This window comes from Cervus canadensis, chromosome 1 (assembly GCF_019320065.1).
Source record: "Cervus canadensis isolate Bull #8, Minnesota chromosome 1, ASM1932006v1, whole genome shotgun sequence".
NCBI classification, from domain to species: Eukaryota; Metazoa; Chordata; class Mammalia; order Artiodactyla; family Cervidae; genus Cervus; species Cervus canadensis.
The window spans coordinates 42,332,212-42,349,364 of NC_057386.1; the positions used below are offsets into that span (position 1 = coordinate 42,332,212).

General features: G+C 37.2%; 1 protein-coding gene across 13 annotated transcripts in view; it reads left to right on the forward strand.

The window, feature by feature from the left end:
- Nucleotides 1-17,153, forward strand: part of RHOT1 (ras homolog family member T1) — a 61,552-nt gene that overhangs the window by 14,039 nt on the left and 30,360 nt on the right. For 12 of the 13 annotated variants that reach the window (XR_006271804.1, XM_043480555.1, XM_043480579.1 and 9 more), the window contains exons 2-8: nucleotides 5,833-5,891; nucleotides 8,027-8,108; nucleotides 10,120-10,163; nucleotides 10,479-10,532; nucleotides 10,688-10,740; nucleotides 13,369-13,477; nucleotides 13,793-13,894. Coding sequence is in view for 12 of the 13 variants with exons in the window: in XM_043480555.1 (XP_043336490.1) it covers nucleotides 5,833-5,891; nucleotides 8,027-8,108; nucleotides 10,120-10,163; nucleotides 10,479-10,532; nucleotides 10,688-10,740; nucleotides 13,369-13,477; nucleotides 13,793-13,894 (503 nt within the window). In the remaining variant the exon portion in view is untranslated. The remainder of the gene's footprint in view (nucleotides 1-5,832; nucleotides 5,892-8,026; nucleotides 8,109-10,119; nucleotides 10,164-10,478; nucleotides 10,533-10,687; nucleotides 10,741-13,368; nucleotides 13,478-13,792; nucleotides 13,895-17,153) is intronic. The other variant, XM_043480565.1, reaches the window with a different exon arrangement.

Consider the following 17,153-nt stretch of genomic DNA (forward strand, 5'->3'; position numbering starts at 1 on the left):
CCTGTTTGGAACCAGTCTGTTCCATGTCCAGTTCTAACTGTTGCTTCCTGACCTGCATACAGATTTCTCAAGAGGCAGGTCAGGTGGTCTGGTATTCCCATCTCTTAAAGAATTTTCCACTGTTTATTGTGATCCACACAGTGAAAAGCTTTGGCATAGTCAATAAAGCAGAAATAGATGTTTTTCTGGAACTCTATTGCTTTTTCGATGATCCAGTGGATGTTGGCAATTTGATCTCTGGTTCCTCTGCCTTTTCTAAAACCAGCTTGAACATCTGGAAGTTCATGGTTCACATACTGTTGAAGCCTGGCTTGGAGAATTTTGAGCATTACTTTACTAGTGTGTGAGATGAGTGCAATTGTGCGGTAGTTTGAGCATTCTTTGGCATTGCCTTTCTTAGGGATTGTAATGAAAACTGACCTTTTCCAGTCCTATGGCCACTGCTGAGTTTTCCAAATTTGCTGGCATATTGAGTGCAGCACCTTCACAGCATCATCTTTCAGGATTTGAAATAGCTCAACTGGAATTCCATCACCTCCCCTAGCTTTGTTCGTAGTGATGCTTCCTAAGGCCCACTTGACTTTGCATTCCAGGATGTCTGGCTCTAGGTGAGTGATCACACCATCGTGATTATCTGGGTCATGAAGATCTTTTTTGTACAGTTCTTCTGTGTATTCTTGCCACCTCTTCTTAATATCTCCTTCTTCTGTTAGGTCTATACCTTTTCTGTCCTTTATTGAGCCCATCTTTGCATGAAATGTTCCCTTGTTATCTCTAATTTTCTTGAAGAGCTCTCTAGTCTTTCCCATTCAGTTGTTTTCCTCTATTTGTGCTGATCACTGAGGAAGGCTTCCTTATCTCTCCTTGGTATTCTTTGGAACTCCGCATTCAAATGGGTATATCTTTCCTTTTCTCCTCTTCTTTTTGCTTCTCTTCTTTTCTCAGCTATTTGTAAGGCCTCCTCAGACAGCCATTTTGCTTTTTGCATTTCTTTTTCTTGGGGATGGTCTTACTCCTTGTCTCCTGTACAAAGTCACGAACCTCCATCCCTAGTTCATGAGGCACTCTGTCAGATCTAGTCCTTTAAATCTGTTTCTTACTTCCACTGTATAATGGTAAGGGATTTGATTTAGGTCATACCTGAATGGTCTAAGTGGTTTTCCCTACTTCTTCAATTTAAGTCTGAATTTGGTAATAAGGAGTTCATGACCTGAGCCACAGTCAGCTCCCAGTCTTGTTTTCGCTGACTGTTTAGAGCTTCTCCATCTTTGACTGCAAAGAATATTATCATTCTGATTTCCTGTTGACCATCTGGTGATGTCCATGTAGAGTCTTCTCTTGTGTTGTTGGAAGAGGATCCTTTGAAGGAGGTCACCATTATCTTCATTACCTCCACCACAGTTTGGCCCCAGGTAAATAGCTGGGAGGGAACACAGCTCCACCCATCAACAGAAAATTGGATTAAAGATTTACTGAGCAAGGCCCCGCCCATCAGAACCAGACACAGTTTCCCCCTCAGGCAGTCTCTCCTTATCTCCTTATCGGAGGGCAGACAGAATGAAAACCACAATCACAGAAAACTAAGCAAACTGATTACATGGACCACAGCCTTGTCTAACTCAGTGAAACTGTGAGCCATGCCGTGTAGGGCCACCCAAGATGGACGGGTCATGGTGGAGATTTCTGACAAAACATGGTCCACTGGAGAAGGGAATGGCAAACCAGTATTCTTCCCTTGAGAACCCCATGATTAGCATGAAAAGGCAAAAAGATAGGACACTGAAAGATGAACTCCCCAGGTCGATAGGTGCCCAATAGGCTACTGGAGATCAGTGGAGAAACAGCTCCAGAAAGAATGAAGAAATGGAGCTGTTCTTGAGAGATGGTAAATGTTTGGTAAAGTAGACCAGAGAAAGGGGATGGTATTTTAGATGAAGAAAACCATGTGAGGGGGGCCAGGATTTATCATGGCTTGTTTGTGCCTACACAGAACAGAATGGCTTTATTTGAGTAAATCATATATGAGGACTAGCAGGAAAGACAGATAGATGATCTGGGGTTAAATTATGATTTTCAAAGGCCAGTAGAATAGCAACACTTTGATGCGGTAGGTAATTGAGAGTCAGGGATGGCTTTTGATCAGGTGAGTTAGGAAATGTAAAGAATGTGCAAGAAAGATGTATTAGCATTTATATTACTGATATATTAATGAGAGGAGAGACAGGATAAGGGGGTAGAAAGTTGTGAACTAGGAAGTGTTTTGGTAAAGGTGCTATATTTAGGGGAAACTGGGAACAGAGGAAGGAATGAGTATTAAAACTGTCAGAGGAAGTTTGACAGAACTTGAATGATCAGTACAAAGAAAGGGGTAGGCAAAGATGGTTATGCCTTTTTTTTTTTTTTTGGAATTTTAGCTTTTTATCCTGATGTGTAGAAAGAGTGTTCCTTGTTGGTGAAAATCTCATAAATCCATTGGAATATAATCTCCATGAATATAAAAGTTGGGGAAACATAATGCCTTGATCAGTAGTATCCACCTGACTTGGAATAGTGCCTTGAGTGTAGAAGTGCTCAAGAAATGCATAGAAGGGATGCAGGAATGCATTTAACATGTCAAAGTTGAAGTAAATTTCAGTTGCCATCTGTAAATTTAGAATGTGACAGTTTTTACCACCAAAGTGACTTTTGTTTTTTAAGAAGGAAAGTTAAAACCTTTATTTATTGAGACTCAGTGATAGGTCAGGTGCTCTGCTAAGCACTTGCACATATATGATGTTGTTTAATTCTTACTGGAACCTTGAAGAGATGGTATTATTATCTCCCTGAAAGTGTTGACTTTTTCTAGTCCCCCAAATTATACATATTTATAAAATCATATTGTACGTGGTGAAGATGATACGTATTTGAGACTTGCTTCAAAATAATTCATGGGAAAGGACGAGAGAGAATATGGAAAAGAGATGAGGTTGGGTGATGGGCTCACATACCCGATTACACTGTTGTCACTAATTCTGAAACGTTTCCATTTTTTAATAATAAAGGAAAGAAAAAAATCATATTGTTCAGGGTGATATATACTGGCCTAACTGCCATTTTTTTAAATAAAATGAAACAGTTTGAGCCTCCAGATAATGACTGTAATGGATTATAACCCATAGAGTAATATAATAATCCATGAGACCACACTCATAAGAAACAGAAGGGAAAGTTTTTTCTTACAGGAAAATGTAAAGTAATACAGGAGAATAGATAAAAAATCACCATCTAGCAGCCACGATAGCAGTACTTGTTTTAGGCAAGAAGCTTGAATGGCTGCTAAACCTAATAGCCAAAGGTTTGATGAGAACCACAACATTTACATAGTCTCAAAGTACCTCCTTATAGGATATTTTTTAATTAGAAAAAAATAACTTTACTGGAGAAACCTAACACCACCTCCTCCAAGTGATGACAGCGAACATCACAGTAATGGGACAAATTGACATTATCACTTCTTGCATATTCTGCAAAAAAAGCAGAGCCTGAAATTAATCGTGGGATAACATCATACAGACCCAGTTGAGAGAGATATTACAGAATAAATGACTTTAGTCTTCAGAAATGGGAAGGTCATGAAAGATAAAGATGGAGGAAAGCCTCCAGATTAAAGGAGACTAAAGAGATATGACAACCAAATGGAACGTTTGATTCTGGACAGAAAAGATTTTCCTTTTCTATAACGGATAATAGTGAGACATGAATAAGGTTTATAGATTACATAATAGCACTGTTTTGGGTGTTAATTTCCTGATCTTGACATTACTTGATTTAACTGTGGTTATGTAAGAGAATGATACTGTTTCTAGGAAATACATACTGGCGTGCTTCAGGGTAAAGGGGCATCATGTTTGTGATTTACTCTCAATTTTTTTTTTTAAATTTTATATGTATATTATATATATATATAGAGAGAGAATAATAATGCAAATATGGTTAAATGCTAACATGTGGGGAATTTGGTTAAAGGATAGACATGACTCCTTTGAATTATTTTTGCAATTTTTCTGTACATCTGGAATTTTCTAAAAATAAAAAGAGCCACAGCTGCTGGATTAGTCACCAGTGAATCAGTGAATTATTTTAATTAACTTACGTAGTATTTGTGTATGCGGTGCTCACTGACTTTGGGGATTGTCATGCATTTTCTGTATTACTAATGTGTTAAAATGGGTTATTCTCCTAGGTCTGTAACTAGTCTTCTAGTGAGACCATGAGAAAATCACTGTGGCTGGGTCCCAGGCTCTTCATCTGAAATTTCTGTGGGGAGCTGGATAAGTTGACTTCAGTACCTGGCTCCTAGCAGTTCTCTGATGATGGGCTCCAGATTCTCTGACTCAGAGAAATGTTACCTTATTGTCAGCCCTTTGAAGAAGGCCCAAGCCTTCTCACACATGTAAATTGAAAGGATTGAGGAGTCAAGAGCCAGAAGATGCCTGTTAAGCACCTGGACTGCCCTTTATCAGCTGTAGCCGCTTGTTTGCAGCACGCCCTCTGAGTTGTTTTCGCCACTACTCTCCCTTCCAGCCAGTCATTATTTTTCCACAGACTTGACTTGTAGTTTTAGTCACACTTTCTTTTAGTCACTTATTTAGCAAAGGAATGTGACTTTCCTTGACTTTAACATTTTCCGGCTCTTTTATATTTAGACTTTTGAAAACTATAGTTTGCTATCATAGCAGAGGTCAACAGGCAGGTGGACTGTTTTCCTCTCGAATCACAGAAGGACTTTAGTTGATAAGCATTTGAATGTCTAATAATAGTAATCATATGATCAGAAAATGATGGGAATGAAAGTCAAATTTCAGAAAGAAAATTAAGAATTTAAGTTTGTACATTAAAAAAACTGCTAGGTTAGGAAATGTAACAGGAAAGTTTCTTTGCTCTTATTAACCCTTTAAATATGATACCTTAGAAAGGATGTAAAGATGTGAAGAAATAGACACTCTGATCTTCTATTGGTAATGATGTAAATTATTCTTTTTTGGCAATAATAGTGTCTATTAAAAGCAAAAAGATCATGCATGCTAACTTGAGTTCCTCTTCTAGGAACTTATCCTGTAGAAATTAACATTGCAGCCCTGTTCATCATTAGGGGATTACATTAATAAATTATGACATATCACACACTGGATTCTTATACACTTATCAAAAAATAATGTAGGAAGCTTTTTAAATGTTAATATAAAATGCATTATTATTATTGCTTTTAAAAATTGTGATAAAATATACAAAACAACATAACATTTTTACCTTTAGTAAATATTCCGTTCAAGGGCTTTAAATATGTTTGCAATGTTGTGTAACCATCACCACTTGCTACATTTAAAACTTCTTCAGCACCAACAAAAACTCTGTTATTTATTAGATAATAACTTTCTCTTCCCTCTCCTGGGAGATTTTTAAAGATTGTCATGGAATACTGCCCTAATACATAATTAAGTGATAAAAATTGTAAAATCATATAAATACTCTGATTCTACTGTGGTAAATTATTATAATATGTTAATATGAGTGTGGGAAGATCTGGGAGACTACACATATTAAACAGTTTATGGGGGATACTATGGGAGATTTTACATTTATACTATATATTTTAGTAATTTTTTCTTTTAAATGGTGAACATGTGTAACTTTTCTAAGCAGAAAAAAAAGATGTACTGAAAATTGGTAATTTAGATGCCTCTGATCCTCTGATTTTAGGTAACAAATAACAGACTTCGCTGTGTGGTTGCTAAATTTGAGCTTTCTAGAATCTGAATACCTTATTAAAGTAATCCTTTTTTCTTTTCACAGCTAGAGTTGGGAAGACGTCACTGATTATGTCTCTAGTCAGTGAAGAATTCCCAGAAGAGGTAGGCATTGTGATTTCTTTCCTACATTTAAGTTTTTTTAATCAAAATTGAGTTAAATGAAAATACATTTTAGGGTTTTTTTGGCATGTGTTTCCTTTCTGATAGTTAATGACTTTTTAGAAAGGCTCATGTTAGTTTTTACAGGACATCTCTGAAATATAGGAGAAAGAGTCAAACCAGTTCTGAGTTCACATAAGGCCTTTGTGTTTCTTACTTTTGACCTTGGCTAGGACATTTGTTATCTCTCTGTCTTAGTTGTCTCATCTGTAAAATGGGAACTGAAAGGGATATTAGGGATCATCTAAGCTGTGTAATTCTTTCTTAAAAATAAAATGTTTTTATAAGCCCCAAATAAAGAACAGATGAGTATTCCTTTAGTTGAAGTAAGGATGAAGTGTCTGGCTCCCCACCTGCCTTCTGTCTGACTCTCCCCAGTCTTTGAGACATCATTAGAGCCACTAGGATTCTGATACACATGTTTGAAAATCTCAAATATTATCTACCTACATCATTTTACAAATAAAAAATCTAATTCATTCCACCTTGCCCACCTCGAAGAATTGTTGTGGGTCTCAAATGAGATAAACTTACTGAAATACCACCAAAAGCATGGTGGTTTTCGTTTTGCTGGCAGTGTATCTATTTACATGTTGGAAGATCCAGTATGGTGAACAGTTGCCTAAAGCATTATGTAAAGATATTGTTATGAGGAATGGGATCAATGAAAATGAGATAAAGATTATTTCTTTTTATTTTCTTTCTTCATGTAATATGTATTATTAGCGTCATGATTTGCATTTATCATTTATTTACTTTTGTTTAATTAGGAATATCTGTGCAACTTCATTGTTCAAAGAGGGATTTAATGTATTATGTGGTAGTTATTTCAGTAATTACAATTGTCATGTGACCATTGTTTCTTTCACTTTTTTTCTCTTAAATAAGATAGTTAAATCATAACTTAATTTGAAAAGTGGAGTGTATTATCATATGTGGTTTGTGAAATCAGCAACATTAGTTATGATCACTTACAGTATAATACCTAAAAGTTTTTTGTGATATTTTAACTTAGTTTAGAATTGTCATTTTATCATAGTCCTTTTGGGTGTGGATAAGGAGTTTTTTTCATAATGGGGTTATTATGCTTAAGGATTATATAGCCAAACAGTTATCTTCTAGAAGAGATAAATTTTGATAATTTATTAATTTATTTGAGGATTTCTTTTTTTTTTTTTTTGGCTGCCCTGAGTGGCATGCAGAATCTTAGTTCCGTGACCAGGGATGGAACCTGTACCTCCTGCATTGGGAGTGCAAAATGTTTTTGGGTTGTTTTTTTTTGGTTCAATAACTTTATTGGACAATCAGCAGTTCTCATCCACATTAACTGTCTGTAGAGTGGTGACAGGCACGTAGGTAGCCCAAGTGTAGAGCTTGTTTGGTGAGTCTTCATCTTAATTTCATTTTCTGGAAAGCTGCATACGGATCCACTATGGGACATTCCTTATTCCTTTGGCCCAGACAGCTCTATTGAGCTGTGTCAATGCGAACATCTGGGGTTCCCATCTCCTTCATGGCCAGTTTCTGGATTTCTTTGAGTGCCTGAGGGACACACTTCTTGAAACCCACTGCATGGATGCACATGAATGTTGATAGTGTATTCTCCTGGTCCCCACCTCACTGATGGTGGATCAGCCCTTCTTCTACCTGTCTTTCTTTGTGTGGGTGCCATCCTGCTGGATGGTAGTTGAAGACGACAGGAGCACGGAATCTTAACCACTTGAGGATAGGTCTTCACTTGCAGAATATCTTAAGCCTTCAACAAAATAGAATGAAAACTACATTTTAGAAATCTAATTTTTAAGTATTGTTTTGGGAGCTAAAGTATCCTTAATATATCCTGTGCCCACACAGGTATAAATGTGCCTTTTTTTTTAAAGTGTTTTATCATATAGCTTTAATGTGTATTTGCATTTATGGTAAAGCACAAAAATAAACATTTAAAATTATAGTAAACACCTGTAAAGGTAAGCATGGGTGAAAGGGCTAATGATGCATGAATTTACATAATCTACTAAAAAGTTTGATTGCTGATATTCAAAGGTTTTTCCTTCTTTTATATTTGTTTGCAAATGAAGGTTCCTCCCCGGGCAGAAGAAATCACCATTCCAGCTGATGTTACCCCTGAGAGAGTTCCAACGCACATTGTAGATTACTCAGGTAGTAAATGTCTTCTCGCAGGTGAAGCTGTAGAGTTAATTTAAAAGTCCTTAAAAAGATACTTACTAAGCGTTAAAAAATGTTTTAGGAGGGGTGTCTCTTTTTCTCGCAGTAAATGATCATTTACTCTTGTCTCATCCCAGACCCCGCAAAAAGCCTTTACCTTGCAGTACTCTGTCCCTGATTTACTAAGTTGGGTTCCATAATAATGAAAGGGAAAGGGGAATGGCAAAGGACTAGATAAATCATAACCCTCCTTGAATTAGCATATTTGCAGAGAGTTCTCTGTTATTTTGTTATCAGGCATTCAGGTATGCTCTGGTGATGTAGAAAGAGTTCTCATGTGAAAATTTGTTGAGTTCTAAGTTTATTTTTTAATTTGTCAGAGTTTGCCTAAAAAAAGTTAAAACAGGTTGCTTACGTTAAATGATAATGGAAGCACATCTGTATTGTTTTTAATAATGTAAAGTTTTTCTGCACAATACTACTTACTTTTTAATCATTAAATTATTTTGCTTTGTTCTGGAACTTCATTTGTAAAGGAAGGGTCAGTAGTAACATGTATCTCTGATGAGGGCTGTTGATAATAGGGGAAACTGTATATGAAATCAGGAGGTATATGGGAAATCTCTGTGCCTTCCACTCAGTTTTGCTATGAATCTAAAACTGCTCTGAAAAATGAAATCTATTTTTAAAAATGTGTATAACCACATTGGTAATACTTTGTTGTGCTGAGCTGGTATACTATCCATTCTAAAAATGAAATACTAGAACTGTACAGTCTAATACATGTGACTGTTGAACACTTAAAATGTGTCTAGTCTAAATTGAAATGTGCTCTAAGTTTAAAATACAAGTGGATTTAGAAGACAGTATGAAATAAAGAACAGTATCTCATAATTTTTCTGTTGGTTACATGTTGAAATTTTAGTATTTTTGATACTTTGGGTTAAATTAAAAAGTCATTTTACCTGTTTCTTTTTACTTTGTTTAAGGTGACTACTAGAAAATTTAAAATTCCTTGTATGGTTTCTATCATGTTTCTGTTGGACAGTACTGTACTAGAAGCTGAGTGGAGTTGGATGCTCCCTGCCAGAGTCAGTCTCATAACTAGCTCTATGTATAGGATTATTCTTTTTCAGTGTGTAGCTACATGTTTAGATGCACTTCAGTATTACAGTTGAAGCTTTAACTGCTTGATTATTCAACTTATGAGAAGATATTTGAAATATGGCCAGTTATTGAGCATTAATTGAGATACCATTGTACTCATTTGTAACATTAGTTTATATGTCAGAAATAACATTTAGAGGGGAAGCAGTTAAACGCAAAGTGATCTAATAGATCAATAATTGCTTTGCTCTCCGTTTGTTTACTTCTCTCTCCTATCTCTCTCCTAGCTATGTACCATGCCCGTCCCCTGCACCTGTGGGATTATAGGCATATCCCTCCATGAGACCAGTTCTAGCCAGAGAGATGGGCGAGTGAGGGATTGCTTGACTTTTCGTTATCATGCTCTGGCTTTGCCTCTGGGGCCTGGTTAAAATTACTTCTGTCGGCTTTCTAGATCTTAAGCTTGTATTTCCCAGACTCTCACCTGGCTTTTTGACCCTGTGTGTATAGACTTTTTGTCTGGGCTTCTGACTCTTTAGTACCCAGTCTTCTAGCTAGAGTTTCTGATCTCTTTTGCCAGGCCCTTCTCAGCTTTGGGTCAGATGCTGGCCCAGATTTATCACACAGTGCCCTGTGCTGTTCCCTGCCTGACTTATCCCCGTGTAGACTTGTCTCTCGGTGCCAGCCAGCTTCCTTATCATAGTTCCACTCTTTCCTTTCTCTGGCTTGGCCTTTTCTTTGCCACTTGTCTGGAAGTACATCTTGTAAATGACATGAGGAGTGAGGGAGGCTTTGAGGGATGTTAGATGGATGTCAGATGGATTTTAGCTTGGTTGTTCATTCATTTTTATGAAAGTGTTTAAAATATGAAAAAAAAAATTGACTTTGTCATTTGTAGAAGCAGAACAGAGTGATGAACAGCTTCATCAAGAAATATCACAGGTGAGTTAAAAAAAAATAGTTCTAGGTTTGTGGGAGAACAGTGATGATCCTGTGCCTGCCATTTCCTTCTCTCACAGAGAGGGCTTTTTCAGTTCTTTATTATTATTTTTTTTTCTTTTTTTTTTCAGTTCTTTATTGTCGCTGCTGACTTTGAGTATGTATTTTTGCCGTAAATCCTTTGCTCTTAGAGGCATGCTAAGTTTTTAATTTTCAAATTTTTTTCTTTGTTTGACTGAAATACATTAACTAGCTGGTAATTAAATGCTACATTTGTATTATTTTAAAATACCATCGATTTGTTAATTTTTCTTACAGGCTAATGTCATCTGCATAGTTTATGCTGTTAACAACAAGCATTCCATTGATAAGGTATGACTGTGTGACTTTTTTCACTATACTTTGTTAAATTTCTGTGGGGACACTTTAAAAATTGATCCTCAATTTAGAATTTTAGAAGTCCTAGGGTGGAGTATTTTCAAGGGAGATCCCCATTAGGCCTTAACTCCTTTTAATTTTCATTTTAGGTAACAAGTCGATGGATTCCTCTCATAAATGAAAGAACAGACAAAGACAGCAGGTACTTTTTTCTCTGTCAAACTTTGTATATTGAAAAATTTCAAACTTAGAGAAAAGTCGCAAGAAATAGTGCAATGAACATCTGTAAACTATTCACTTAGATCTACTAGTGAACAGTTTGCCATATGTGCTTTATCTAATAGGTCTGTTTATACACACACACCTTCATTAGAGAGAAATTACTTGAGGCTGCATACATATTTGAGAGCAGAGCAGAAAATAGAGCTCTGAAACTGTAATGTGCCCGCTCTTGAGATGCCCTTTTGAGGACTGGCATTACCCCAGTCATTGAATGTTCACCATCTGAAATATGTAAGAGCACAGTCATTATCACTGTTTTAAAGTCACTTTGTAATGACTTACTGACTGAGCTGAAAGGAGCTCTCTAGAGCTATACTGTCCAGTGCAGTAGCTTCTAGTCAGTTGTGGCAATTTAACTTTAAGTAAAATTAAATAAAACTAAAAATTCGTTGCCTCAGATGCAGCCACATTTCAAGTGTTTAATAGGCACTTGTGGCTAGAGGTTAGGGTAATGGAAAGTACAAATAAAGTTCATTTCTGTCATCATACAGGTTGTATTGGACCAGACTTCCTTGGAGGAAGCAATGCCTCTGAGCTCCTGACACTTGCTTTTCTTGCTTATTTCTTGAACTGTTTTGAGGACCCTTTTGAGAAGTCAGTTTTGCCAGGATCTATGAAGCACTAACTTGAACAACTGAATTTTTAAAATTGACTCTACCATGACAGCTTCCTAAACTGCTCTCTGGAAACTAGCTGGCTCGTCTCGTGCCCCTTTTAGTGCGCCATCTGAAAGTGGCCTTCAGTGTTGGGGAGGTCTGCTGAGATCTAATTAGATCTCATGAGCGTTCTCAGGTGTGGGTGTACCCTTACCCTTCCCTGAGTCATAGGAGCATGTTTATTTCTCTCGTGGTGGATTTGTTCCAAGGTGGTCTGTTTCATTAATGTATGGACTTCACACATTCCCAGTACCTTCTTTCCTGGGCCTCATACCTTAGGTTTATATTTGTTACACACATGTTCTTATCTAGGACTTCTGTGGACCACTATCACAGTGGTCCTTAGTCAGATGTGCCCATCACTGTCACCTGAGGTACCTTACAACAATATAGATGCCTTTGCTCTACTGTTTGAGTTTTAGGATTAGTACATTTGGAGTAGGGCTTGGACTTGTGTGCTTTCTTTTTTTAAGATCCGTAAATTATTCTGAGCACACCTTTGGTTGTAAAGCAGTGCATTTTTGGGAACTCTCCTGGCTCTATTAACAATCTATGTTTGGGTTCTGTAGTGGGCCAGTCCTTTTACACATAATAACCACACTAGGTGGTTAAATAAGTGCCTGCAAGTGTTTCTTTTACAATCTGGAGTCCCAGCTAGATGATTTGCCTTCTCTTTAAGCTCTCTTGTGGGTTGTACAAATAATTGTTCTCCTCTGGGCTAGTTCTCCTTGGTAATCCCCATTCAGATTTCTGATAGGCCTTTCAGATTTAATTTATTGAAAATAAAATTCTTTATTCCCTGCCTATTCCCCGCTGCCCCCACCCACAGATTTCTCTGTCTTTTCTGTCTCAAAAGATCTGTTCATTGTGGGGACTTCCCTGGTGGTCCAGTGGTTGGGACTTCGCCTTCCAGTATGGGGAACTAGGATCCCACATGCCTCTGGGCCAAAGGACCAAAACATAAAACAGAAGCACTGTATTGTAACAAATTCAATTAAAACTTTAAAAATGGGAAAAAAAAAATCTACTCCTTTCTTCCAGCCAAAAAAATCTATGTACTTTTCTTGATTTCTGTTTTCCTTCAATCTCCATATCTAATCTACCATTGCTCCTATCTGTTCTATTTCAAAAATACATCTCAAATCTGAAAATTTCCTCTCTGTCTTCACTATGCTAATCCAGGATACCACATTAAAAGAACTTTTTTATTATTGAAAAAAAATCAAATATATTCAAAAGTAGAGAGAACAGTATAATGAATCCCTCTGTATCATCCAGCTTCAACAATCAACAACTCATGGCCAGTGTTGTTTCATTTATCACACCTCCCTTTGGGATCATTTTGAACAAATCAGACATCATACCATATAACTATTTCGATATGTATCTCTAAAAGATAACAAATGAGTGCATTTAAAAATGTCTGTCAGATTATGTCATTCACCTACTTATAACCCTTCTGTGGCTTCCCATTTTACACTTAAAACACACTCTCTTTACTATAGCTGTAAAGTCCTTTGCATCTGGCCTTTGCTCTTCTCTCCAGCTCCACTTCATATGTCTTCCCCTTTGACTAGTACTCCTCAACCGCTCTGGCATTTTTCTGTTCTCCGGACTCATGGGGATGTTTCTTCAGTTTGGAGCTTTTCCACATGCTGTCCCCCTTGTCCCAGCCAGCTCTTTCCAGGCTCTTCACCTGACAGATTCCATCTCATCCTTCACTTCTTGACTCAAATGCCACCTTGTCAGAGGGATTGTTCCCTGATTACCATGTATAGTTAGCCCTCTTCAATTACTTTATCACTGTACTTTACCAGGTTATAATGTACATTAAAATAAAGTCTCATGTCTTTTGCCTTCCTTATTATTACCATGTGCCCTGTTTATTTCAGGCTGCCTTTGATACTGGTTGGCAACAAATCTGACCTGGTGGAATATAGCAGTATGGAGACCATCCTTCCTATTATGAACCAATACACAGAAATAGAAACCTGTGTGGAGGTATGCCTTCTCATTTGATTTTGAAATTTACGATTGGTGAATTCTCACTAAATTGAGGTTCAGAATAGGAGATGGGGGAAGATGTGGGGTGGAGTAAATTTCCTGTTTGTGAAGTCACGTAAATCAAATAAAACAGAGAATTTGGGATTGGCCTCTGAGCTCTTTGTAGACAATCATATGGTGATATCCAGTAAGAAAAATGCATTTTTTCAGTTTCTTCAAGGAATCTTGATAGTTAAAAAAAATTTTTTTTAATGTTTTTAGCTCGCTCTCTCTGAATTGCTTTGAGTGAAGCATTTAAAATTTTCTTTTCAGTGTTCAGCAAAAAACCTGAAGAACATATCAGAGCTCTTCTATTATGCACAGAAAGCAGTTCTTCATCCTACAGGGCCCCTGTACTGCCCAGAGGAGAAAGAGGTAAACCCTCCATCCCATCAGACCATGTTAGTAAGGACTGGGATGTGTAGGTAGCAACTCCATCATGATACTGATGGTTAGTCACTCTTAAGTATTCATATAAACTGCTGAAATTTAAATTTATTGCTTATTAAACTGTTGTATTTCCTAGATACTTTTCTTCAAAGACAGTCAGATTTAATGCTCAGAATAATATGTCAGGTCGAATACTATTTTAAGAAATGTAATTAAAACAAACAGAAGAATTGGCAACCGAAACAACAAAAAGTCCAAAGACTTAACTAATGGTCTGTTTGCTTTGCGACTATAAAATCCACTAGCTTAATAACACATACAATCGAAAAACTTGTTTAATTATTTGACATGGATACAATATATAATACAATTGGAATACTCCCTCTTGTTCCATAGTTTAGGCTTCCCTGGTGGCTCAGATAGTAAAGCGTCTGCCTGCAATGTGGGAGACCTGGGTTCAATCCCTGGGTTGGGAGGATCCCCTGGAGAAGGAAATGGCAACCCACTCCAGTACTCTTGCCTGGAAAATTCCATGAACAGAGGAGCCTGGTAGGCTACAGTCTGGGGTTGCAAAGAGTCAGACACGACTGAGCGACTTCACTTTACTTAGAAACACAGTAATTCCTTAATGAGATATCTAAAATTTAACGATATTTTACCATAGAATTTTTCTGCCAAAGTGTAAAGGTGTTTGTTTTCTTTAATTACCTGTAACAGGCAAAATTATTTAAGTCAGTAAACTTAAGGAATTTCACACGTTCTGGTTCTTTCCACTGCCAGTCACCATAGACTTTCAAAATTAAATTTTAAATTGAGATATAACTCACATACCATAAAGTTCACTTTTTTGTTCTTTTCAGTGATTTTTAGTGTATTCACAAAGTTGTGTGTTCATCATCACTGTCTGGATTCAGAGCATTTCATCACCCCCAGAGAAACCCTGTACCCATTAGCAGTCACTCCCATTCCCTCCTCCCCCTTCCCCTAGTTTTTGGCGACCACTAGTCTACTTTCTATCTCTCTGGATTTGCCTATTCTGGGCATTTCATATGAATGGAATCATACAATATGTGGTCTTCTGTGTCTGGCTTCTTTCATGTAGTGTAATGTTTCCAAGATACATCCATGTTGTAGCGTTACTAATACTTCATTCCTTTTTATGGTCAAATGACACTTCATTGTATGGATATAGCATATTTTGTTTATCCATTCAATGGTTGGTAGATAATTGGGTTGCTTCCACCGTTTGGCTGTTGTGAATACTGCTGAGAACACTCACATACAATTTTGAACCCGTTTTGAATGTCTGTTTAGCAGTGGAATTGCTAGGTCACATGGTAATTCTATGTTTTACTCATATTGAGGAACCACTAAAATTAAAGTCCCAGTTTCTCCACATCTTTGCCAGCACCTGTTATCCTCCCCCTGGCCTTTGTTTGTAGTTATCCTGGTAGATGTGAGTTTGAACTGCATTTCCATGATGGCTAATGATATTGCACATCATTTCATGTGTTTATTAGCCATTTGTGTATCTTCTTTGGAGAAAGGTCTATTTAAGTATTTTATCCATCTCTTAATTGAGTTATTTGTTTCTTTTGTTGTTTTGAGTTTTTTTTTTGTTGTTGTTGTTTTGAGTTTTTAAAGAGTAGAAGTTGGCTGGGGGAAAAAAGCTTCCTGAAAAGATTTTTTTCAGGGAAAATTTGTACTATAGGTGAATGGTTGGAGAACTGACCCATGGGCCAAATTTGGCCTGCCACCTGCTTTCTTTTTTTTTTTTTTTAATTGAAGCTTTACAGAATTATGTTGGTTTCTGCCAAGCATCAGCATGAATCAGCCACAGATACTTACATGCCCCCTTCCTCTTGAACCTCCCTCCCCATCGCACCCCTCTAGGTTGCAACAGAGCCCTGGTTTGAGCTCCCTGAGTCATTCAGCAAATTCCCATTGGCTTTCTATTTTACTATGGTCATGTATGTTTCCATCTTATTCTCTCCATACATCCCACCCTTCCCCCCTGCCACCACGTCCATAAGTCTGTTCTGTATGTCTGTCTCCATTGCTGCTCTGCAGATAATTTCATCAGTACCATCTTTCTAGATTCCATATAAATGCGTTAGTATATGATATTTGTTTTTCTCTTTCTGACTTCTTTCACTCTGTATAATAGACTCTAGGTTCATCCACCTCATTAGAATTGACTCAAATGCATTGCTTTTTATGGCTGAGTAATATTCCATCATGTATATGTACCACAGCTACTTTATCCCTTCATCTGTCGACCACCACCTGCTTTTATATAGCCTGTGAGCTAAGATACATTTTGCATTTTTTAATGATTGGGGAAAAAGTCAAAAAGAATAATGTTTTGAGATATGGGAAAATTTATATGGCCTTCGGATTTCATCGCTCACAGGTAAGCTTTATTGTAGCACAGCCATGTTCATTCCCTCATGTGTGTCTGTGCTTTCCTGCTGTGAAGGCGGCCATGGGGTTGCAGCAGAGCTAGTCTGTGGTAACTGTCATCACACCACTGCTCTACGCCCTGCGAACTGCGCTGACACACTTCAGACTTGGCAGCAGCATCTCATGTGCCATGTACCTCTGTACCGTAGCATTTTGTTTTTTTATTACCAGTACATACATATGCCAAAACAAGAAGAGAAAAAAAGTGGATCTTCAGATGGCAAAAGAGATAAATTTTCTGAGCTATAATTCCAGCATCAGTTTTTTTTGGACCTCCATGCACATGCAAAGGAAGTTTCCTTATTTCCTAATCCATTTGACCATGCAGTTGAGGAGGTTCCACCCAGCCTTCAGTTGGAACTGATTAATATGATTAACAGGCAAATATCATGAAAAGAATCAAATAGAATTCTATAAATGCCTTCCAAGTGATGAATGTTTTCAAAGAAAGTTATATGTTTATGGATCAGTGTCACTATTGGGATTGTTTATCTGTGCAAAAAGACATTTTCGTAGATGAAATATGTGAAATCTCATTACAAATCAGCATTAATAGCTGAATATCTGCAATTGATTTTCATGATAGGGAAAGTTAGCTTTTTTTTTTAAAGTATAGTTGATTTATAATACTGGGTTAGTTTTGGGTATGTATCATAGTGGTCTTTTTGTTTTTGTAGGATTTTTTGCAGATTATATTCCATTATATAATCCATGGGGTCGCAAAGAGTCGGACACGACTGAGCGACTGAACTGAACTGATATTCCATTATGGTTTATTACA